This window comes from Hypanus sabinus, unplaced genomic scaffold (genome assembly GCF_030144855.1).
Source record: "Hypanus sabinus isolate sHypSab1 unplaced genomic scaffold, sHypSab1.hap1 scaffold_353, whole genome shotgun sequence".
NCBI classification, from domain to species: Eukaryota; Metazoa; Chordata; class Chondrichthyes; order Myliobatiformes; family Dasyatidae; genus Hypanus; species Hypanus sabinus.
Window position 1 is genome coordinate 361,981 of NW_026781254.1, and position 25,520 is coordinate 387,500.

The 25,520-nt window shown below is 42.0% G+C and overlaps 1 protein-coding gene across 1 annotated transcript in view; it reads left to right on the forward strand.

The window, feature by feature from the left end:
- The window catches only part of LOC132388575 (NACHT, LRR and PYD domains-containing protein 3-like), a 141,411-nt gene extending 117,983 nt beyond the window's left edge, over positions 1–23,428 (forward strand). Inside the window, exons 12-15 of the mRNA XM_059960949.1 lie at positions 9,680–9,850; positions 10,038–10,208; positions 20,962–21,158; positions 23,340–23,428. Coding sequence (XP_059816932.1) covers positions 9,680–9,850; positions 10,038–10,208; positions 20,962–21,158; positions 23,340–23,428 — 628 coding nt within the window. The remainder of the gene's footprint in view (positions 1–9,679; positions 9,851–10,037; positions 10,209–20,961; positions 21,159–23,339) is intronic.
- Positions 23,429–25,520: the final 2,092 nt, after the last annotated feature.

Consider the following 25,520-nt stretch of genomic DNA (forward strand, 5'->3'; position numbering starts at 1 on the left):
CATGCCCTCCAGGCCCTGAATACATTGTGCGGCCAACCTCATATCGAGAAATGTTATAATCTTCCAATAATGTACAAGTTGTACTTAAAACACTAAACAAATTATTTGCATATGGGCCCGGCTGTTCCCCAATAACTATCGATGGATCTATAACATATCCACAGTGGAGTGACTATCACAACTTATTTCTAAATTCTAGCCAGATATCCTCACGGCATAGTCCCCGAGAATGTTTTCTCTTCGCAATACTGCGACATGCTTCATTGTCAAAAAAGGCAACAACCTTTTTCGTCAATTTTCCGGATTGGCAATTGGAAGAATGTTAAGGGGTAGTTGTTTACCAATATCTCTGAGCCTCCTCTACTTCCTTTCTCTCAGTTCCCAAAACACAAGCTCTGTGTTCTTCCGCCTTATTGGCCAGAACTTAGAGCAGTGGAACACAATAAAGGTTCTTCAGTCACGATGTTGTGTTATCTCTTAACCTACTCCAAAACTAATCTAATACTCCAACCCATATAAGCTATTCACCTATGTGATTAAATGACCATTAATTATCTGCAGCACCTCCACCATCAAACTCAGGAGAGCGTTCCATGAACTTACTACTATCCGTGTGTTAAAAAAAAACAACAATCACCCCTTAACATTCTTCTAGTTACCAATCTGGAAAAGTGACGATCCCTATCCAAATCATACAAAACTCTTATCAATCCCTTCAACAAATCACCGCTCATCCTCTTTCTCTCCTGAAGAACAAATGCACAGAACTAAGAAACAAACTAAAAAAAAACTGAATGACAATGAAATAAAATGAAAAGCAGAATATCTGAAATACGGATTGTCATGCTATTATCTGTAACATCTCAAATAAATGCAATTTAATGGGGAGTTTCGCATTCGCTGTATGCCGTAATTGGAACCTGCTCAGAGTTTTACGACTGCTGAGGAACTTTAAACCTTCCGTGCAAAACGGAAAAAAAAATCCACTAGAACTATATCGCACCTTCTACCCATAGTTTTATTTTTCTTTTTGCTTTGGTGTGAACGTCGTCTGATTGACAGCAATTAAATCAATTACACTTATCCTATTTCTTTTGTGAATGGAACACATACAGTGGCATGCAAATTTTTGGGCACCCCAAGAGATTTGAGCTCCCAGGTAAATTTTACCAAGGTTCCAGATTTCAACTAGCTTGTTTCAGCTATGGCTTGTTCACAGTCATCGTTTGGCAAGGCCATGTAATACAAATTTCAGCGTTTAATATATCTCCTGACTCCACGGACTTCGTAGCAACAATCAGTAGCCATGGGCTCCTCTACGCAGCTGCCTAGCGCTCTGAAAACTAAAGTAAATGATACCCACAATGCAGGAGAAGGCTTTAAGAAGTTTACAGAGCACTTTCAGGTAGCTGTTTCCTCAGTTCGCAATGTAGTTAAGAAATGGCAGTTAACAGGAGCGGTGGAGGTCGGGTTGAGGTCTGTAAGACCAACAAAACTTCCCGAGAGAACTACTGGTAGGATTGCTAGAAAGGCAAATCAAACCCCCCGTTTAACTGCAAAATACCTTCAGGAAGATTTAGCAGACTCTGGAGCGGTGGTTCACTGTTCTAAAGTGCAGCCACACCTGCAGAAATATGACCTTCATGGAAAGGTCATCAGAAGAAAACCTTTCCTGCATCGTCACCACAAAACTCAGCAGCGGAAGTTTCTAAAAGAACTGTTAAACAAGCTTGATGCATTTTGGAAACAAGTCCTGTGGACTGATGAAGTTAAAGTAGAACTTTTAGTCCGCAATAAGCAAACGAATGTTTGCAGGAAAAAAGGGTGCAGATTTCAAGAAAAGTACACGTCTCCAACTGTTAAGCACGGGGGTGGATCGATCATGCATTGGGCTTGTGTTGCAGCCAATGGCAGACGGAAGAAAGAATTCAAATAAACACCAGCAAATTCTGGAAGAAAACATCACACCTTCTGTAAAAAAAAACTGAAGATGAAAAGAGGATGGCTTCTACAACAGGATAATGATCCTAAATACACCTCAAAATCCACAATGGACTACATCAAGGGGCGCAAGCTGAAGGTTTTGCCATGGCCCTCACAGTCCTCCGAATTAAACGTAATCGAAAATCCGTGAATGAACCTCAAACGAGCAGAGCATGCAAGACGGACCAAGAATCTCACAGAGCCAGAAGCCTATTGCAATTACGAATGGGCGAAAGTCCCCAAGCAAGATTTGAAAGACTCTTAGCTGGCTACAGAAAGCGTTTACAATTTGTGATACTTGCCAAAGGGGGTGTTACTAAGGACTGACCATGCAGGGTGCCCAAACCTTTGCTTCGACCCCTTTTCCTTTTTTGTTATTTTGAAACTGTAAAACTATATAGCCATATGACAATTACAGCACGGAAATAGGCTATCTCGGCCCTTCCAATCTGTGCTGACGCTTACACTCACCTAGTCCCAATGGACCGCACTCAGCCCATAATCCTCCATTCCTTTCCTTTCCAGATACCTATCGAATTTTATTTTAAATGACAATACCGAACCTGCCTCTACCACTTCTACTGGAAGCTCGTTCCAGACAGCTACCACTCTCTGAGTAAAGAAATCCCCCTTGTGTTACCCTTAGACTTTTGCCCCCTAACTCTCAAATCATGTCCTCATGTTTGAATCTCCCCTACTCTCAATGGAAAAAGCCTATCCACGTCAACTCGATCTGACCCCTCATTGTTTTAAATACCTCTATCAAGTCACCCCTCTACCTTCTATGCTCCAAAGAATAAAGACCTAACTTGTTCAGTTTTTCCCCGTGACCTAGGTGATGAACCCAGGTAACATTACAATAAATCTTCTCTGTACTCTCTCTATTTCTTGACATCTTTCCTATATTTCGGTGACCAGAACTGTACACAATATTCCAAATTTGGCTTTACCAATGTCTTGTGTACAATTTTAACATTACATCCCAACTCCTATACTCAATGCTCTGATTTAAAAAAGCCAGCATACGAAAAGCGCTCTTCACCACCCTATCCACATGAGATTCCACCTTCAGGGAACTATGCACCATTATTCCTAGATCACTCTGTTCTACTGCATTCTTTAATGCCCTACCATTTACGATGTGCGTTCTATTTGGATTATTCCTACCAAAATGTAGCACCTCACACCTATCAGCATTAAACTCCATCTGCCCTCGGTCAGCCCACTCTTCTAACTGGCCGAAATCTCTCTGCAAGCTTTGGAAAACTACTTTATTATCCACAACGCCACCTATCTTAGTATCATCTGCATACTTACTAATCCAATTTACCACCCCAGCATCCAGATCATTAATGTATATGACAAACAACTTTGGACCCAATACATTTCCCTAAGGCATACGATTAGTCACCGGCCTCCAACCTGACAAACAGTTATCCACCACTACTCTCTGGCATCTCCCATCCAGCCACTGTTGAATCCATTTTACTACATCAATATTAATACCTGAAGATTGAACCTTTCTAACTAACCTTCCGTGGGGAACCTTGTCAAAGGCCTTACTGAAGTCCATATAGACTACATCCACTGCTATACCCTCGTCAACGTTCCTCGTAACCTCTTCAAAAATTCAATAAGATTAGTCAAACATGACCTTCCACGTACAAATCCATGCTGACTATTTCTAATCAGGCCCTGTCTATCCAGATAATTATATATACCATCTCTAAGAATAGTTTCCATTAATTTACTCACCACTGACGTCAAACTGACAGGCCTATAATTGTTAGGTTTATTCTTAGAACCCTATTTAAACAATGGAATCACATGAGCAATACTCCAATCCTCCGGCACCAACCCCGTTTCTAATGACTTTTGACATATTTCTGTCAGAGCCCATGCTATTTCTACACCAACTTCCCTCAAGGTACGAGGGAATATCCTGTCAGGACCCGGTGATTTATCCACTTTTATATTCCTTAAAAGCACCAGTACTTCCTCCTGTTTAATTGTCATAGTTTCCATAACTTCCCTACTTGTTTCCCACACCTTAGACAATTCAATATGCTTCTCCTTAGTGAATACCGAAGAAAAGAAATTGTTCAAAATCTCCCCCATCTCTTTCGGCTCCACACATAGCTGTCCACTCTGATTCTCTAAGGGACCGATTTTATACCTCACTATCCTTTTGCTATTAATATAACTGCAGAAAACCTTCGGATTTATTTTCAACTTACTTGCCAAAGGAACCTCGTATCTTCTTTTAACTTTTCTAATTTCTTTTTTTAAGATTCTTTCTGCATTCGTTATATTCCTCGAGCACCTCATTTACTTCATCCTACCTATATTTGTTTTAGATCTCCCTCTTTTTCCGAGCTAAGTTTCCAATGGCCCTTGAAAACCATGGCGCTTTCAAACGTTTAACCTTTCCTTTCAACCTAACAGGAACGTTTACATTCTGTAAGCTCAAATTTTCACCTTTAAATAACCTCCATTTCTCTATTACATCCTTCCGATAAATCAAATTGTCCCAATCCACTCCTTCTAAATCCTTTCGCATCTCCTCAAAGTTAGCCTTTCTCCCATCAAAGATCTCAACCCTGGGTCCAGTCCTATCCTTTTCCATAATTATATTGAAACCAATGGTATTTTTATCACTGGACCCGACGTGCTCCCCAACACATACCTCTGCCACCTGACCTATTTAATTCCCTAACAGAAGATCCAACACTGCCCCTTCTCTAGTTGGCACCTCTATGTATTGCTGCAAAAAACTACCCTGCACACATTTTACAAACTCCAACCCATCCGGCCCTTTCATAGATTGGGCTTCGCAGCCCATGTGTGGAAAATTAAAATCTCCCACAATTACAACCTTGGGCTTACTACAAATATCTGCTATCTCCTTGCAAATATTCTCTTCTAATTCTTGCTCCCCAATAGGTGGTCTATAATACACCCCTAGAAGTGTTACAACACCTTTCCCATTCCTCAATTCCACTCAAATAGCCTCCCTAGCTGAGTCCTCTAACCTATCCTGCCAAAGCACCGCTGTAATATTTTCTCGGTCAAGCAATGCAACATCTCCCCCTCTTGCCCCTCCGATTCTATCACACCTGAGGCAATGAAATACAGGAATATTTAGTTACCAATCACAGCTCTCCTGCAACCATGCTTCACTAATAGCTACAAAATCATATTTCCAGGTATCAATCCATGTTCTAAGCTCATCCACCTTTCTTACAATGCTCCTTGCATTAATATAGATGCATTTACCAAACTCTCCACCTCTTTCTCTCTGTTTATCCCTAACGATGCGATCAACTTTATTATATTTTTCTTCCTTCTCCCCTACACCTTCGATCTGAGTGCTCCCTTTCTCGTTAACCTGCCTATCCTCCCTCACACACTTTCTACAAGCTTTCCCTATTTGTGAACTAACCTACTCTCCCCTACTCTCTTCAAATTGATTCCCACCTCCCAACCATTCTAGTTTAAAGTCTCCCCAGTAGCAAATCTCCCCGCCAGGATATTGGTCCCCTTAAGATTCAAGTGTAACCCGTCCTTTTTGTACAGGTCACTCCTACCCCAAAAGAGGTCCCAATGATCTAGAAACTTGAATCCCTGCCCTCTGCCCCAATCCCTCAGCCACGCATTTATCTTCCACCTCATTCCATTGCTACTCTCACTGTCGCGTGGCACAGGCAGTAATCCTGAGGTTACAACCTTTCTGATCCTTCTTCTCAACTGCCTTCCTAACTCATTATATTCTCCTTTCAGGACCTCTTCCCTATTCCTACCTATGTCATTAGTACCTATATGTACCACTACCTCTGGCTCTTCACCCTCCTACTTCAGGATATTTTGGACGCGATCAGAAACATCCCGGACCCTGGCACCAGGGAGGTAAACTACGATCTGGGTCTCCTGATCGCGTCCACAGAATCGCCTATCTGACCCCCTAACTATCGAGTCTCGTATTACTACTGCCTTCCTCTTCCTTCCCCTACCCTTTTGAGCTACAGGGCCGGACTCAGTTCCGGAGGCACAGCCGGGGCACAGTCCCCCCTCCACCAAAAATAGTCAAAGAAGAGTACTTATTGTCAAGGGGTACAGCCACTGGGGTACTCTCTATTACCCGACTCTTTCCCTTCCCCATCCTAACTATGACCCACCTATCTGCCTCCCATGGCCCCGGTGTGAGCAGCTGCCTGTAACTCCTCTCCATCAACTCCTCACTCTCCCGGACCAGACGGTCATAGAGCTGCAGCTCCAGTTCCCTAACACGGTCCCTCAGGAGCTGCAGCTCGGCGCAACTAGCACAGATGTGGACATCCGGGATGCTAGGAGACTCCAGGACCTCCCACATCCGACACCGCGAACAACAAGCTGCCCTCACACTCATACTTCCCCCTTTCCTCAATTAACAGGAAAAATTGAAACCTCGACCTACCTTGCCTTGTCCGCTTCCACCTAATCCGGTTGAGCCAAAGCCCTTAAGCCTTCACTCTGCTCCCAGCTCACTCCGCTGCCCGCTGTATAAGGCTGTGTCTTTTTTAAATCTCCACCGCTTCACCCCCCACTGTCACACGCCTGCGCAGTCCAGCCTCTCTTAACTTCGATGAGAATAAAAAAAATTCAAGATGGCTCCCGCCACACTCCCGTTCTTATCTTCCAACCTCCTTCGCCAAACGGAAAAAAGGGTGGAAATAAGGTGGAAATGAAAAAGCTGGTAAAAGTTGGAAATAAAAAAAATAATCTTGCTTAAGATGTTAAATCAATGAGTCATCTTTAACTTTATGCCTTTTGGAAATCAGGTAATCTTTTACTCGCTTAGCTATTCACAGTAACAGAAATTTTGAGCAGGGTGCCGGAACATTTGCATACCACTATATAGGCAAATATCCTCAACTGCATTGCGAATCCCATGCGAATTAGAGAGTCACAGAGCACAGAAACAGTTCGTTCAAGTCATCTGGTCTATGCCGAAATATTATTCTGCCTAGTTCCATCGATATGCAATTGGAACATATCCCTCCATGCCCCTCCCATTCATGTACTTATCCAACCGACTCTTAAATAATGAAATCGCAGCCGCCTATCCGCCACTTCAACTGGCAGATCATTCTAGACTCTCACCACCATCTGGCTGAAGAAGTTCCCTCTCATGTCCCCCTTAAACATTTCACCTTTTACATTTAATCCATGGCCTCTAGTTCTAGTCTCACCCACCCTCAGTGGATAAAGCCTGCTTGCATTTACCTTCTCTATGCCCCTATGAATTTGATATGCCTCTGTTAAATCTCCTTCGCCGTAGGAAATAAATTCCTAAATTATTCAGCCTTTCCTTGTAAGCCAGATCTTCAGGACCTGGCAACATCTTTGCATTTTGTTCTGCACTCTTTCATTCTTGGTGCGGCTGTAACGAAACCCAATTTCCCCTCGGGATCAATAAAGTCTGTCTGTCTGTATGTTATTGATACATTGCAGGACGGTGACCAGAACTGCACCCAATATTGCAGATTTGGTCGAATCAAAATCATACAAGACTTTGACGTAACATCCCATCTCCTCTACTCAGTACTTTGATCTATGAAGGTTAAAGTCCCAAATGCGGTCTCTACGACCCAATCTACCTGTGATGTCACTTTCATGGAATTATGGATCTGTGCCCCCTGATCCCTTTGTTCTACTACATTCATCAGTGTCCTACCACTCACTGTGTCAGAGCTACACTTATTAGTCTTCACAAAGTGCAACAGCTCACAATTGTCTATATTAATTTCCATCTGACAATTCTATAGCTGATAAATATCCGCCAGCAAGATTTGATAGCTTTCCTCATTCACTACTATAGTCTCAATCCTGGTGTAACTGCAGACATGCTGATCCAGTTCTCCATATTATTAAGCAGATTGCTGATGCGGGTGAAAAACAACAATGGATCCAACACCGTGGCGCACCAGTAATCGGAGGTTTCCATGCAGACAGGCAACCATGCACTGCCATTATCTAGCATTGCCCACGAAGCCAAAGTCGAATCAATTTGTTTATCTCATATATTGACACGTGCCTAAAACCTCCTGACCACTATCACATGCCGGATCTTGTCAAAGGCCTTGGAAACAGCACTCACTGCCTACCCTTCCTGAAATTACCTGGTATTCTCTTCTACATACAGTGTAAAGTTGGTTAAGAACAACCTCCCTCCTCAAAGCCATGTTGACTGTATCAAATGAGTTCAGATGCATCCAAATACTTAAGTATCCAGTATATTAGAATACCGTCCAGTAACCTATCGGCTACTGATGTCCGGCTCAACGGCCTTATTCTTACAGACTTTCATAAACGACGGAAAGATATTAGTGAATTTCTATAATGCCCTGGTTCAAATTTTTACTGTTATGCTGTAGGTATTACATTTAGCAGTTGTGTAAGAGAGGTTTGTCTGCTTTCAGCCTGTTTGGGTTGTTGTTAAAGATAAGTGATGATGAGGAATTTGTGCAGGGTTGTGGAACTGATGGGAGATTTCTTTTGGTGTGGGACACTAAAGTTAGTCTTGGGTCGTTGGTTCAGTGGGAGATGAAGAGAGAAGACACTGGGAAGAACTAGTCTTAGGTTACGATCCGGTGGGAGACTCGTTTATTCGAGATGGATTACGAGCGATATTCCAAAAGTGTGTGGGCTTTCATGGAGTCCGAGGTCCCAACGCGTCAGTGACAGTGAAGTTCACGATGAGCTCCAACTTGTGCATATTTGACAGCTTAATTATAATGGGCATTTTGTTTTTTTCTTTATTTCTTTCTTTTACAAACTGTTTAGTCGTATGAAGTACTCTGTTATTTCTTGGCACTGAGCTGTAACAGGGTAGCAAATTATACAGCATCCACACAAACCGTGATTCGTAATGGTAGAACCCTCTCAATCTATGGGTTTAGTGGGACTGTAGAGTGTTTTCCCTATACTTACGCAGCCAATGAAACCAGGGGGTTTCACTTATAGTTTATAGACATATACTTGTTTGTATGTCGATGAAGTGAAGCCAGTCATAGCAGTGTCTGTCTATATGGTGACGGGCACGAAGTACTGGTGGTTGGATCTGTGGGGGTTGTTGGGTGGAGTTGTTGATGAGCTTTACTGCTTAAACGTCCGTGAAAGCTTCCCGTTTGGCTAATACCACATTGACTTCAATATTTTGTATGTATTTGCTCCTCATTTCAAGTTAATCTGTTCGCTAATATGTTCAGTATTGCTATTTATAATGTTTGTGGAATGGAAGTTTAGAATTGACGATTTTTCTTTTATTTCCGTAACGCAACAAGCGTGGCTCTTCAGAGTGGTGGCACATTGGACAATGGTGAATTGTCCATTGTGGGAGTATATCAGTAAGGTCCGATCCCTTTCAGTCAAAAGGTCACAATTTTTATATTTGAGCACCTTATACTGACCACTTGCTTTAGAAATGATTATGCTAATCATAAGTGAAATAAAAACAAATAAAACATCTGATTTTAGTTTCAGGATTTCGAGGATAATACACAAAAAAAATTGAAAAATGTCAGAGCGCCAAGTAGCATCTAGGTCTGGAGAAAGAGTGACTTTATGCTCATAGTGACCTGGCAGTTGACTAACTTGATTACAATTAATTTCTGTAGGATTACACTGAGCAGTTTTTGTCATCTGTTCTGATCCACAGTCTATGGGGTACACGTCTCACGGCTTCGTGTGCCAAAGATCTCAGCTCTGCTCTCAGTATAAACAGTACATTGACAGAACTGGATCTGGGATATAACAGACTGAAAGATTCAGGAATAAAACTGCTCTGTGCGGCTTTGGAGAAGCCGGACAGTAAAATACAGAAACTACGGTAAGTACAAGATGTTGGGACATCGAAACCACCAAATGATTGATACTAAATAGATTTTTCCATAGACTGGAGTTATGTTAATGTCTATTCTAATTATCAAAATGTCCAATTCAACTGCCTTTAACACCGAACATTACTTGCCCTTTTGCCCTTCATTCTTTCCTTTTTGTATGTTTTTAATCTTCAGCATAGATAACAATGAGCTGACAGTTTCTTGTGCCGAAGTTCTCGCATCAGTACTCCGTACAAACCGCTCACTGACGGATCTGGATCTGTGTTATAACAGACTTGAAGATTCAGGGATGAAACATCTGTGTGTAGCACTGAAGGACCAAAATTGTAAAATACAGAAACTCGGGTATGTAGCAGTCTCCAGTATGTAGTTTGAACATCCTCCTAGATGTTCAGTCGGGATGACAGCTCTTCTTCGACAATGGTTTCTACCTTACTTCCCTAATTTGTGCCACAGTTGAGTTATTCCGATTGCGGCACCTTCCACTGTGCCTCCTGTGTGATCAGATTCGGGTGTCCATTGGCAGAGCGAAGACTCCTAGATTCCTTGGATTTACCAGCTCATATGTTTTGAATTTGCAGGATAAGCCTGTAGCAGAATAGTCCCGTATATTAATTGATAGGTGCAGATGATGGAAGAACAGTCAATTAACCTTTTTCTCAGGACACAAAGTCCTGGAGGAGTTTAGTAAGTCCGCTAACATCTATGAAGGAGAGTAAACACTTTACATTTCGGACAGAAACCCACCATTGTGACTGGAAAGGAAAAGAGCAAAAGCCGTTACAAGATAGTCATGTTTAGGAGAGATGGGTGATGGAGCAGAAGCCGGCAACTGGTAGGTGATATCACGTGAGGGATGAAGGTGGGTAGTGTGTGAGTGAGGGAGGGTAATGAACTAGGCTTGGAGACGAAAGGTGGAGAATGGGCAATGGCAGAAGAAGAATTAATCCATTTGGAAAAGGTAATCAAACCTTTCATTGAAGCTTATTCAGTTCAGAAGTGCTAAAGTTTCTTTGAATATCGTTGTTAGAGTGATTTTTTAAAAAATAATATTGTACATATTTCATTATTCCTTGGCGGCCTAGAGAATTTCGAACTTCCGAATTGCAGAACATAAGGATAAAACAGGGTCAGTAATAAGTTAATGCCGTCCTGGATACTGCAGCACCAATTAATCATGTGGCGCCAAATGCAATCTTTGACTATAATTTCAATTGTTGTTCTGCATATCCGTTGTTTAGAAAATGGGCTTCCAGAATATATTTACAAAATCAGCATCCTCAGTTCAAGGTATAAAGAATTCCCGATGTTCTGAAATTGAATATGTTATCCCATACTGTGAACCTAAACCGGCAGTTCGAGATACGTTTATTATTTATTGCATTCGACCATAATCTATCACTCTTAAAGTTTGTTTCAATAAACTCATGTTACTGTTTTGTGGGCAAACGTCAAAATCCAAATTTCAGCCTGTTTGGACATGTCTGCAGCAGCAGAGACAAACATTAAAGATTCTTTATATTTCAGCGTTTCGGAAGTATCAATCCCTTCAAAACAATTATGGACAGTTTTATTATTTTATAAACAGTTATATATTAAACACATATTATGGACAGGGGAGGAATGGAGGGTTATGGGTTGAGTGCAGGTAGTTGGAACTAGGTGAGAGTAAGCGTTCGGCATCGACTAGAAGGGCCGAGATGACCTGTTTCCTTGCTGTAATTGTAATATGGTTAACAACTTAATTAGTAGTTTTCTTCCGACCAACCATTTTCCGTGTCTGGCATTTTCCCATGAAACTCACAGCAAATTTAATGCATATTTTTCACCTCTTTCCTTTCCACCATCCAGTGATACAACAGTCTTTCCATTTAACCAAAGATTATCATCAAGTTTTACCGATTCACTGCACTGCATTTGCTGTTCCCTATTTGGACTCCTTCTCAATGTCGAAATGCTGTTCAGCCAATTGCTTCTGAGAATTTCGGCTCTCACCTCACAAAATTAGCCGTGCACTATGTTTTGCCTTAACGTCAATTCCCTGTCCATCCGGCACCCTCTTATTTTGTCTATCGTCTCTTGCACCGCTAAACGACGCCGAGTGTAAATTTGGTCGTCAGGTATTGTGTTGACATGCAACTTTACAGAAGGTCTTCCAGAAATCCTGAATCTGGGCTGCAGGTTCCACAATTTTCACATTCCTTGATTCATCCATAATGCAATCTAGTCAATGCATTTCAACACAACTGCACTTCAATGTAACTTATATGATTTTTCATTATTTTTATGACTTTATAAACTGTCTAGTTGTTGTTATCTTCCTAATCCATTCCCAAAATTTGCAATAGAAAGATTTTATGCAAACCCGCCCATTGTTTCCATTTTCTGTAACAGACTGCTCTTGAGAACCAGAATTACAAGTGAAATTTACAGTTTTGGCCTTTCAGATCTAAGACAGATAATCACAGCCCATATTTCGAATTTTCTCCCCTGGCTGAAGGCCATAAATTTTCAGATGCGGCGGTATTTCGACCTTCTGGGTCAATTTATTCATTTCATGTAGAGAGATAGTTTCATGTCCTAACCATTGTATGGCCCAACGCTTTATCGATTATTTCTCGGTATTCCTCGTTTCTTCAACTGTCAATAATCATTGTTGCCTTTACTGCACTCTGCTCCCTTTATTAAATCTGGAGATTCTTCTTTAATGGCATTCATCTTCCTATCTAAATGCATATATAATTTTGCCGCATTTCTATCTATTATTCTTTGTTCCCATCATGTACTAATCTATAAACTTGTTTAGAATAATACAGAGAAACGAAAACATGCATTTGACGTATTGCCTGTGCTCCAGGGATTAAACCCAATTCTCGTCAACTCTCTCAATAAATTTATATTCTAAGTACTTAACTATGCGCAGTTATAAGACCATAAGACATGGGACAAAAAATATGTCATTTCGCTCAACGAGACTGCTCCGCCATTCAAACATGGATGATCTTTTTTACCCTCCACATCCGCAATCCCCAGTCTTCTCCCCGTAACCTTTGATGTCATTTCCAGTCATGACCTACCAATCTCTGGCTTCAACGCAGCCAATGGCCTGGCCTCCAAAGCTGTGTGTAGCAACAAATTCCACAATTTCACCACCCTCTGGCTAAAGATATTTCTCCACATTTGTTTTAAATTGAAGTCCCGCTATTCTGAGGTTGTTCCCTCTTGTGCTAGATTCACCCAACATGGGAAACGCGCTTTCTACATTACTCTGTGTAGGCCTTTCGACCTTTGAAAAGTTTCAATGAGATTCCACCCCTATCCTTCTAAATTCCAGCGAGTAGAGCCTCAGAAACATTAAAAGTTCCTTACATGTTAACCCTGTCATTCCTGGAATCATCCTTGAGAACCTCTCGAAGCCCGCTCCAAAGCCAGTTCACACTTAGCAGTTCACATTTCTTAACAGTTCACATTACTCAAGGTGAGACCTCACTACTGTCTTATAAGGCTTTAGGATCACATCTTTGATCCGGCATTCAGGAGCTCTTGAAATGAATGCTAACTTTGAATTTACCTTCCTCACTACCAACTCAAATTGCGAGTTAACATTTAAGGTGTGCTGCAAAAGGAGTTCCTAGATTTGTATCTTAGATGTTTGGCTTTTCTCCACGTTTAGAAAAGGACAATTATTTCTACTACCAAAGTGCATGACCTTGCATTGTCTAACATTGTATTTCATTCACCAGTTTCGTGTAAACTGCTAATCTCTGCCTCAGTCATTCTGCAGCCTGCTTCCTTAAAACTTCCTGCCCCTCCATCTTGGCAACAAAGCCATCTACTCCATCTTCTAAATCATTTATATACAGAATATAAAGAAACAGTATGAACACTGAACCCGGAACGCCACTCATCACTGGCAGCTAACCAGACAAGTTTCCTTGTATTCCCATTTTCTGCCTCCTACCAATCAGCTAATGTTCGAACCACATTAGTAACTTCCCTGTAACCTGGCTCTTAACTTGGTAAGAAGCCTCATTTGTGGCACCTTATCAAGGGTCTTCTGAAAGTCCAAGTATACAACATCCTAAAAACCCATTAGTCTTTGAGATAGTGGGAAAACCGTAGTAGTAAGTATACATTCAAATGTTCACACACATAATTCAGATAGCACCTGAGGTCGGGATTTGACCATAGAAAAATAGAAAACCTGCAGTACAATACAGGCCCTTCGGCCCACAATGCTGTGCCAAACACGTACTTACTTTGGAAATTACCTAGGGTTACCCATAGCTCTCTATTTTGCTAAGGTCCATATACATTTCTAGGAGTCTCTTTAAGGACCCTATCATATCCACCTCCGCTTCTGTCGCCGGCAGACCATTCCACGCATTCACCACACTCTGCGAAAAAAACACCCCTAATATCTCCTTTGTACTTCCAAGCACCTTAATACTGTGCCCTTTCGTGTTAGCTATTTCAGCTCTGAATAAAAATGCATCCGACTATTCACGCGATCAATGCCTCTCATCATCTTATACACCTCTGGCAGGTCACCTCTCATCTTCCACCAAGTTCATTCAACCTATTCTCATATGGCATTCTCCTCAAACCAGACAACATCTTTTTAAATTTCTTCCACACCCTTTCTATAGTTTCCATATCCTTCCTGTACTGAGGTGACTAGAACTGAGCACTGTACTCCAAGTGGGGTCTGACCAGGGTCATATATAGCTGTAACATTACTTTTCGACCCAATCTCAATCCCACAGTTGATGAAGGCCAAATCACCGTACGCCTTCTTAACCACAGAGTCAACCCGCGCAGCAGTTTTGAGTGCCCTATGGACTCGGACCCCAATATCCCTCTGATCCTCCACACTGCCAAGAGTCTTACCATTAATATGAAATTATGCGAATGTATTGACTTACCACAATAAAACACCTCACACTTATCTTGGTTCAACATCTGCTTTTCCCCAGCCCAGTTCTGCATCCTGTCGATGCCCCCGTAAACTCTGGCAGTCCACCACACTATCGCAATAACTCAAAACTTTGTGTCATCAGTAAATTTCCTTACCCAAGCCTTCACTTCCTCATCCAGGTCATTTATAAAAATTACCAAGAGAAGGGATGCTAGAACAGATCCTTGAGGTACACCATTGGTCACCGAACTCCACGCCGAATATGATCCATCTACACCATTTTGCCTTTTGTGGGCAAGCCAGTTCTTGATCCACAAAGCAAGGCCTTCTTGGTTTCCATACCTCCTTACTTTCCCAATAAGCCTTCCGTGGGATATCTTATCAAATGTCTTGCTGAAATAGAAATACACAACATCTACTCCTCTACATTCATCAAGTGTTTAGTCACATCCACAAAACATTCAAATCAGACTCAGAAGACACAACCTGCCTTTGACAAAACTATGCTAACTATTCCAAATTATATTATGCCTCTCCAAATGTTCATAAATCCTACTTCTCAGGATCTTCTCAATCTACTTATCAACCACCGAAGTAAAATTCACTGGTCTATAATTTCCTGGGTTATCTCTACTCCCGTTCTTGAATAAGGAGACACCATCTCCAAACCTCCAATTCTAAGGAACCTCTTTTCATTGATGATGAAAAGATCATTGCCAGAGGCTCAGCAATCTCCTCCCTCACCTCCCTCAGTAGCCATGGGTACATCGCGACCGGTCCCATTGACTAATCCAACGATGCATTACTAAAGTTCCAGCACATCTTCGTTTCCTAATGGCTATATGCTCAAACTTTTCAATCCTTTGGAAGTCATCCCTACAATCGCCAAGATCCTTTTCCATAGCGAATATTGAAGTATTCGTTAAGTACTTCTGCTATCTCCTCCTGTTCAATACACACATTTCCATTGTCACACTTGATTGGTCGTATTCTGTCACGTCTAATCCTCTTGATTTTCACATATCTGCAGAATGTCTTGGAGTTTTCCTTAATCCAGCTCGCTAAGCACTTCTCATGGCCTCATCCGTCTCTCCTAATTAAATTGATAAGCTACTCCCTGGTAACCTTATAATCTTCTATATCTCTAAAATTAATTAGTTTTTTGAGCCCTTAGTAAGTTTTTTTTCTTTTCTTCTTGACTAGACTTTCAACAGCCTTTGTACACCAGGGTTCATTCACTCTGTCATTCTTTCCCTGTCTCATTGGAACGTACATATGCAGAACTCTATGCAAATATCCATTGAACATTTATTACATTTTCTACACTCTGGTGAGAACGCACTTAGAGTATTGTGTCCAATTCTGGTCACCTCATTATAGGAAGGATGTGGAAGCTATGGAGAGGGTGCAGAGCAGATTTACCAGGATGTTGCCTGGATTGGAGAACAAGTCATATGAAACAAGGTTAGCAGAGCTGGGACTTTTCACTTTGGAGCGTAGAAGAACGAGACGCGACTTGATAGAGGTCTACATGATTATGAAAGGCATTGATATGGTGGATAGTCAGTACCTGTTTCCCAGGGCACCGATAGAAATCACCAGAGAGCATATGTACAAAATTAAGGGAGGGAGGTTTAGGGGAGATATCAGAGGTAAGTTTTTTACGCAGAGGGTAGTAAGTGCTTGGAATGACTTGCCATGGATGGTGGTGGAGACTAAAACATTAGGCATACTTAAGAGCCTCTTGGACAGGGATATGGATGTAAGAAAAATAGAGGGTTATGGGGTAGTGTGGGTTTAGCACTTTTTTAAGGATTATATGGGTAGGCACAACATGGAGTGCTGAAAGGTCTGTATTGTGCTGCAGTGTTCTATGGTTCTATTTCTGCCGCAAATTTCCGTAAGATCATCTGTTCCCAACATATGCTTCCAATTTCCTGCCTGATAGCTTCTTATTTCCCCTTATTTCCATTATTTCCTAACTTGTCTGTTCACATCCGTCTTCAATGCGATGGTGAAGGAGTTAGAATTGTGATCACGATTTCCAAAATGTTCTCCCACTGAGAGAACAGACGACTGGCCAGGTTTATTTCCATATACCGGATGAAGTACAGCCTCTCCTCTTGTAGGTTTATCTATATATTATGTAAGGAACCCTTCCTGAACACAGCTAACAAACTCCACCCCATCTAAACCCCTTGCTCTAGGGAGATGCTAATCCATATCTGGGATATTAAAATTTCCCAATACGACAAACCTATTATTATACCTTTTGAGCATCTGTCTCCCTATCTGCTCCTCGATGTCGCTGTTACTATTAACCATATAACAATCACACCACGGAAACAGGCAATCTCAGCCCTCCTAGTCCGTGCCGAATTCTTAATCTTACCTACCCGCACTCAGCCCATAACCCTCCACTCCTTTCCTGTCCATATACCTATCCAATTTTACCTTAATTGACACAACTGAACTGGCCTCTACTACTTCTACTGGAAGCTCATTCCACAAAGCTGTCACTCTCTGAGTAAAGAAATACCCCCTCTAATTTTCCCTTGAACTTCTGCCCCCTAACTCTCAAATCATGTCCTCTCGTTTGAATCTCCCCAACTCTCAAAGGAAACAGCCTATTCACGTCAACTCTATCTATCCCTTTCAAAATTGTAAATACCCCGATCAAATCCCCCCTCAACCTTCTACGCTCCAATGAATAGAGACCTAACTTCTTCAGCATTTCTCTGTAACTTAAGTGCTGAAACCCAGGGAACATACCAGTAAATCGTCTCTGCACTCTCTCTAATTTATTGATATCTTTCCTATAATTTGGTGACCAGAACTGTACACAATATTCCAAATTTGGCCTTATCAATGCCTTGTACAATTTTAACATTACATCCCAACTTCTGTACTCAAAAGCTCTGATTTATAAAGGCCAGCGTTCCAAAAGCCTTCTTCACCGCCCTATCTACATGAGACTCCACCTTCCGGGAACAATGCACTGTTATTCCTAGATTTCTCTGTTCCACTGCATTCCTCAATGCCCTACCATTTACCCTGTATGTTCTATTTGGGTTATTCCTGCCAAAATGTAGAACCTCACACTTCTCAGCATTAAACTCCATCTGCCAACGTTCAGCCCATTCTTCTAACCGGCATAAATCTCCCTGCAAGCTTTGAAAACCCACCACATTCTCCACAACACCTCCTACCTTAGTATCATCGGCATACTTACTAATCCAATTTACCACGCCATCATCCAGATCATTTATGTATATTACAAACAACATTGGGCCCAAAACAGATCCCTGAGGCACACCGCTAGTTACTGGCCTCCATCCCGATAAAAAATTATCCACCACTACTCTCTGGCATCTCCAATCTAGCCACTGTTGAATCCATTTTATTACTCTAGCATTAATACCTAACGACTGAACCTTCTTAACTAACCTTCCATGTGGAACTTTGTCAAAGGCCTTGCTGAAGTCTAGACTATATCCACTGTCTTACCCTCGTCAACATTCCTCGTAACTTCTTCAAAAAATTCAATAAGGTTTGTCAAACATGACTTTCCACTCACAAATCCATGCTGGCTACTCCTAATCAGATCCTGTCTATCTGGATAATTATAAATACGGTCTCTAAGAATACTTTCCATTAATTTACCCACCACTCATGTCAAACTGACAGGTCTATAATTGCTAGGCTTACTTCTAGAACCCTTTTTAAATAATGGAACCACATGAGCAATACGCCAATCCTCCGGCACAATCCCCGTTTCTAATAACATCTGAAAGGTCTCCGTCAGAGCTCCTGCTATCTCTACACAAACTTCCCTCAAGGTCCTGGGGTCCTGTCAGGACCCGGAGATTTATCCACTTTTAAATTTCTTAAAGCGCCAGTACTTCCAGCTCTTTAATTGTCAAAGGATCCATAAATTCCTTACTTGTTTCCCACACCTTACACAATTGGGTTGTCTATAATAAAAACACACAGTAGAGTTGTTGACCCGTTCTTGTTTTTTGCTTCAACCCACAGAGACTAAGCAGACTATACCTCCATGACTTTTTCCTTTTCTGCAGCCATGACACAATCACTGATCAGCAGTGACATGCCCCCAGAAATTCTACCTCCTTCCCTGTCCTTTCTGAAACATATAAATTCTGAACCTCCTGTAGACATTCCTGCTCCTGAGCCAGCCAAGTCTCTGTAATCGCCACAATATCATAGCACCAAGAACTGATCCACACTCTATGCTCATCCACTTTGTTCACAGTACTCCTTACATTAAAATAGACTCATCTTAATCCATCGCTCTAATCTCTTCACCATCACCAGCCTTTCCTCGCTCTCGCACTGTCTCCAAGCATTCTCTATTTTTGAAACAACAGCCTCTTCCTTCGGCTCTTTAGTTCGTTCCTACCAACCAGAAATTCTAGTTTAATCTCTCACTATTAGCCTCAGCAAACCTCCCTGCCAGGATATTGGTTCCCTTTGGATTCAGGTGCAACCCGACCTTTTTGAACAGGTCACAGCTGTCCCAAAGGAAGTCCCAAACCACTTAACCCTGTTCCTATGTTCATTATCTCGTGGCACAGACAGTGATCTCGAGAGTACTACCTTTGAGGTCCTGATTCACAAATTCTTTCCTAACTCCCTGTAGTCTGTTTTCATGACCTCCCGTTTCCTGTCTTTTCCAGTATGTACCACCGCTTCTTCAGGATATTATGGATGTGATCATCATCCCATTTCAGGATATTATGCATGTGATCACAAACGTTCCGAACCCTGGGCACCTGGGAGGCTAACTACCATCCGTGTTTTTTTTTCAGCGTTCACAGAATCGCCTGTCTGACCCCCGAACTATAGAGTCGAATATTACTGTTGCCTTCTTCCTTTCCCTACCCTTCTGAGCCAAAGGCGCGTCCACTGTTGCCTCCCCCAGCTAGGTTGTCCCCACCAACAGTGCTCAAACAGAAGTACCTATTGTTAAGGAGGGCAGATACAGGGCTACGCACTAGTTTCTGACTTTTGCCCTTCTCTCTCCTGACTGTTACCCACTTAGCTGTCTCCTGTGACCTCGGTGTGACTGCTTGCCCATAGCTCCTATCAATCACCTCCGCACTCTCCCTGACCAGACAAATGTCATCGAGCTGCATCTGCATTTCCCTAACGTTTTCCCTAAGGAGCAGTAGCTTGACTCACCTGGCGTAGATGTAGCCTTCCGGGAGGCTGGGAGTCTCCAGGACTTCCCACATCCGACACCCAGTACGTAACACCAACCTCACAGACATACTTCCTGTTTCTATTCTACGCAGCTAACCTAACTCGCTTCAACCTTTATCACTGAAGCCTTCCTACTCTGTCTACCTCTACTCCTACGCCCTCTTCTCTGACGCCCGCTCTATAAAACTGTCTTTTATTTTTTTTCCACCCTGTCGAACTCGCTGACGTCTACGCGCTTGCGCATTCGTTCCTCAATCCAACAGTGACCTGCAGTGACTCTGTGTTCATTTTTGATCACTTTGCAATGTGTGAACTATCACCACTATTAATTTAAAAGTTTTTGATTATTATTCAGATTCCACTGCAGCCTTGAGACAATTAATCCTGGCATTATGTGCCATCATCTATCAAATTATTTGTGTCAGCAAATTCTGGCACAGAGGCTCAGCTATTTTCTCATGCAGACAACTAGGACACTGCCTGTTAGAACATTGTGCCCAAGAACATGTAGAGAAGCATCAGATGATCTCTTGGCAGGATGAGGGGGAGATCTGAGTCATTAGTAGAGTTAGCTTTAGTGTGACATCAGTCACTGACATTCATATTAGCTATTTATTCATGCACAGTCTGGCAGGTGTGTATCTTACCGATGTTTGCACAGATGTTCTCGTCTCCGCGATCAACACTAGTCGCACACTAAAAGAGCTGAACTTGGGATCAAACTACTTTACAGACCGATCTCTCTCCGCTCTGAGCTGCCTCACACAGACTCTCCCGAGTTTGCAGCGGATCTGGTAAGAGATAATGTTAATGTTTAATATAATAAAAGATCAGTGATTCTGTATTTTTATCTGCTTTCTCCGTATATGTTGTGGAAATATTAACCCCGTCCCCTGATATTGACATATTGTTCAGTCTGTTTGTTTCCTGACTATTTTATTTTATGTTATTTTTCAGGCTAGAGGGGAATTCATTCAGTTATGATGGACTTAAAATGCAGAACTGGCTGCAGCGTATAAGGCCCGGATGCAATGAAGAGATCCGGACAAGCCACAGAATTTATAACCCAGCAAAATGGCGCTTATTCATCCCGACACCTTCGAGAAGCCTGGGCTCAGTCACAGAGCTCCCTTCGTTACTTCCTAGTCGGAGGAGTAAGAGTTACCAATCACCATTTTACAAAGAAGCAATCAGTCCTTTTACGTCTCCATTGAGGCATCATTCCGAAACTCCATTTCGGTTGAACCGTCCATTCCATTTTGATTGATTTGTTTACCTTCATTCTCTTAACTTTTCCTGTTGCTTTTGATGTCTCATAAGACCAGAAGACATAGGAACATTACATCATCTCAGGGCAGGTGGCTGGTGAACCGCTATTTAAGGGCTGATCCCTTTTTTTGCCCAGCTCAAACTCACTGCCGGGATTTCTCTACGCTTTAAGTACACCGAACGACCTGGCTTCCACAACTGCATGTCGTAACGAATTCCACAAATTCACCAACCTCTAGCGAAAGAAATGTAAAGGGGGTTTCTTCTTTTTTCTTTGTTACTGTGTATGTAATCAAAATGGCTTCTTTGCTTTGTTAAAAGCTGGAAGCTTGTTTGGGTTAAAATTTACTGATAACGAGAATTGTATTCCTTTGTAAACCAATTGGGATTAATGTTGTTCTTTCTTCTGAGTCTGTAAGCTATTGTTGGCGGGCTTTTGGTGAGATCGGCGCGAGGGGTTGAGAGAGAGAGAGGACGCGATGCTGTAAACTTGGCGAGGAACGGACCCCAAGCGGGGGTCCAAGGCCTGGAGGTACTCCGAGGAGAGAAGATGTGCTTGGTTGACCACTTCGGATGGTCCTGAGCTGCGTGTCGAGGAGTTCGGAGGGGATCGAATGGTGGCCTGAAGACGTCAGTAATTGAGCTCCAACGGTTGTGCACGAAATGGTTTGGACTTTGATAAGTTGGCGCTTTTTCGTTATTTTTTTTCTTCATATATACTGTATCGTTAATAATCACGTAGTTATAGTAACCTTTATAAATTGTACTCATTTAATCGCATATGGTGTACTGTCTGTTTTTGGGCGAGGCGGGGACATCACACAGCATCCACACCAGCTGATTACCCAGTTTGGCGGGGCCGAAGGCTGCTCCCCCTAGACGAGGACGAGCTGAGCGAGCCTGAGGCGACCCAGGTGGTTACAGAAATTTCTCCACACTTCTATTTTAAATGGGCGCCCCTGTATCTACAATGCCTTTCAACAATCGAGAAGTTTCAAAGAGATTCCCCCATCCTTTTAAATTTCAGTGAATACAGGCCAAGAGGTATCAAACATTCATCGTATGGCAACGCTTTCATTACTGGAATCACCCTTGTGAACCACCTCTGAACCCTGTCCAATGCCAGCACATCTTTTCTCAGATGAGTAGCCCAACACTATTCGTAATACTCAGGGTTCCGCCTCACTGGTGCCTTGTAACTCCTCAGCATCACAACCCTTCTCCTATATTCCAACCTCTTGATATTGATGCGAACATTTCTCCTAATCTGTCTAAGTCCTTCTGTAGCCTTATTGTTTCCTCAACACGAAATTGTCACGTACCCCCTGACTGGGTTAAAAAACCAACAGAAATGGAAAACACTCTGGAGTCTGGTATTACTATAAACTAATAGTGTTCATTAGTAACTAAGCAATATAGTAATATAAGTGGAACTATAATGAACAGGTTACAATTATACAAACATATATATATGTGTGTGTGTGTGTGTGTGTGTGTGTGTGTGTGTGTGTGTGTGTGTGTTTGTGTGTGTGTGTGTGTGTGTGTGTGTGTGTGTGTGTGTGTGTGTGTGTGTGTGTGTGTGTAAATTGAAACAAAACTAGGCTCTTTCAAACCTAGGGGTAGACTCTCCATAGTCTTATGATTATGAAGAGATTTCAGTTCAGTTTGTGGTATGCAGCTGAATAGAGTTGGAGAGATTTCAGAAGTGATGCCGTCGGTCTTCCTGTTTTCTTCCGAAGTACTTTCGGTGTCACTGACTATGACCATGATACGTACCTGATTCTGGATCCCGTTTCAAACTAGGTTTTCCCATGATACCCTCTCCTTTTTAAGAAAGTTTTGCGAAGGAAAAAAATTAGGTTAAATCTATATTACAGAGTTCGACACAATACATAGGTAATCATCAGATAACAGATTAAAACGGGTACAATTTCGATCTTAACATCTAGATAAACAATCGGCTAGAATGTTGTCAGTACCTTTGACATATCTTATTTCTAGGTCATATTCCTGCAATATCAGACTCCTATTCAACAACCTTCTGTTCTTATTTTTTTATTTTTCAGAAATACGAACGAACTATGATCTGTGTAAACTATCAGTTGCTTCTGGTCAGGACAAATATAAACTTCGAAATGTCGTAACGCCAGAATAAGTGATAGTAGCATTTATTTCCTAGTGGAAAAGAATTTCAGGTGTACATTAAATATCTTGGAGAAATAAGCCACTGTGTGTTCAATGTCATTCACATCTTATTGTAACAATACTGCCCCAAAAGCCTCGTCACTAGCGTTTGTTGCTAAAGCTAATAGTTTTGAAAAATCAGGTGCTTTGAGCACGGGATGATAACACAATATAGTTTTCAGTCGTTCAATCGCCTCCTGGCAAAGGGCAGTCCATACAAATCTCTTACTCTTTCCCAGGAGTTTTGTAAGGGGGAGAGCGATACCTAAAACGTTTTTACAGAACATTCGGTAATACCCCACCATTCCTAAACACCTTCTCAAAGCTTTCTTTAGTCAGAATGGGAACCTCTGCAATAGCCTGTACATTAGCGTATACAGGAGCCAGTTGACCCTGGCCTACCACATACACAAGATACGTGACATACTCTTGGAATAGGATAAGCATCTGTTTTAGTTACTGCATTAACTTTTTTGTAAGCAGTACTGAATCTCATACTCCCATCCGACGTAGGGATAAACACGCACGGTGACGACCAGTCTAAAGTGGTTGCCCTAAACATACGGGCTGCTAGCATGTATTCAATTTCTTTTTCAACCAACTTGCTTTTCTCCAAGTTCATTCTGTAAGGATGCTGTTTAATGGGCTGGGCTGAATTTACAGTGACGTCATGCATCGCAGACGTGCACGGTCTTAGAATGTCAGGGAATACATTTTTATACTTGTTAATTAAACTCTTCAGTTGTTTTTGCTTTTTTGACTGCAAATGTTGCATCTTCCCACTAAGATTTTTCAAAACATCAGACTTTATGAGTCTTGTAAAAACTACAGGGAGTTCATTAAAATGATCTGGGATTTCATTACCAGACACTACAATCTCCTCCGTTGTCATAACAGTACACAGGGTCGGGGTCATGATAACCCTTGATCATATTCATATTCTGATCTGACCATTGCTCTCTGAGTTAGGTCAAACGTGACACAAAATGCTCAGCTCTCAACTTTTTAACTATCCCTTGGAATGTTTTCGAACTAAAGTTACTACCCTGGCCAGAATGGATTTCATTAGGTAGACCTATCAGTGAGGAGAATTTGATAAGTGCTTTTACCCCAGTCTTGGCCTTGAAGCTCCAGAGGGGCACTACTCCATGGAACCTAGACACAGCACACATGATGATTAACAGATACTCCTAACCAGCTGCAGTCTTTGATAATGGGCCCACACAATCCACTGTGACCCTGGAAAATGGTTCATCAAAACCAGGTATCGGCCTAAATGGTGCTGCTGGGATCACCTAATTAGTTTTCCTGCACCCTGACTGGTATGGCAAGCCCTGCACAAGTTTACAACATCCTTCCTTAAATTAGGCCAGTATAATTCCTTCATAATACTATTTACTGTGCTTTTCACTTCAAAGTGTCCACCTAAGGACATACCGTGAGCCACTTTTAAAATCTCAGCCCTGTAAACTTTCGGGACCACCACTTGATGTTCAACAGCCCAGTCCTCACTTGCAGGCACAGCTGGTGATCTCCACTTCCTCAGTAACACCCCATCCTTAAGATAATATCCTACTGACTCTCTCTGAACCTCCTCACCTGTGAGATCTGTCTCCACAACGCAGCAATTTCAGAATCTCGACTTTGTTCTGTTGTTAATTCATCCCTAAACAAGGACAAACCATTCTCATCCTCCTTCCTACCCAGATCCTGATGTAACATGAAAGGTAGAAAAGTCTCTGGCAAATCCATAGATTAAACCCCTGTCTTTGCTAACTGCGTCAGTATCTGTGCACGGGTCGTCAGCCACAAGCTTGCTTGTTAGCTGTACCGCTGAATTAACATCACTCTGGATAGGTGCCAGCCTATCACTTAAGTCTACCAAACTCAGCACCATCACAATGGTTACAAGGACCATGTTTACATTATGAAAGTTTCTAAACAACCCAATCATTCTATTTTCCCGACCATTACATCGACTGGTCTCCATAGTAACCCAGTCAGGTGGCCTCTCAAAAGCAAAACCATCTTTTCTCCTCACATCAGTATCGCGAAAAACAGCC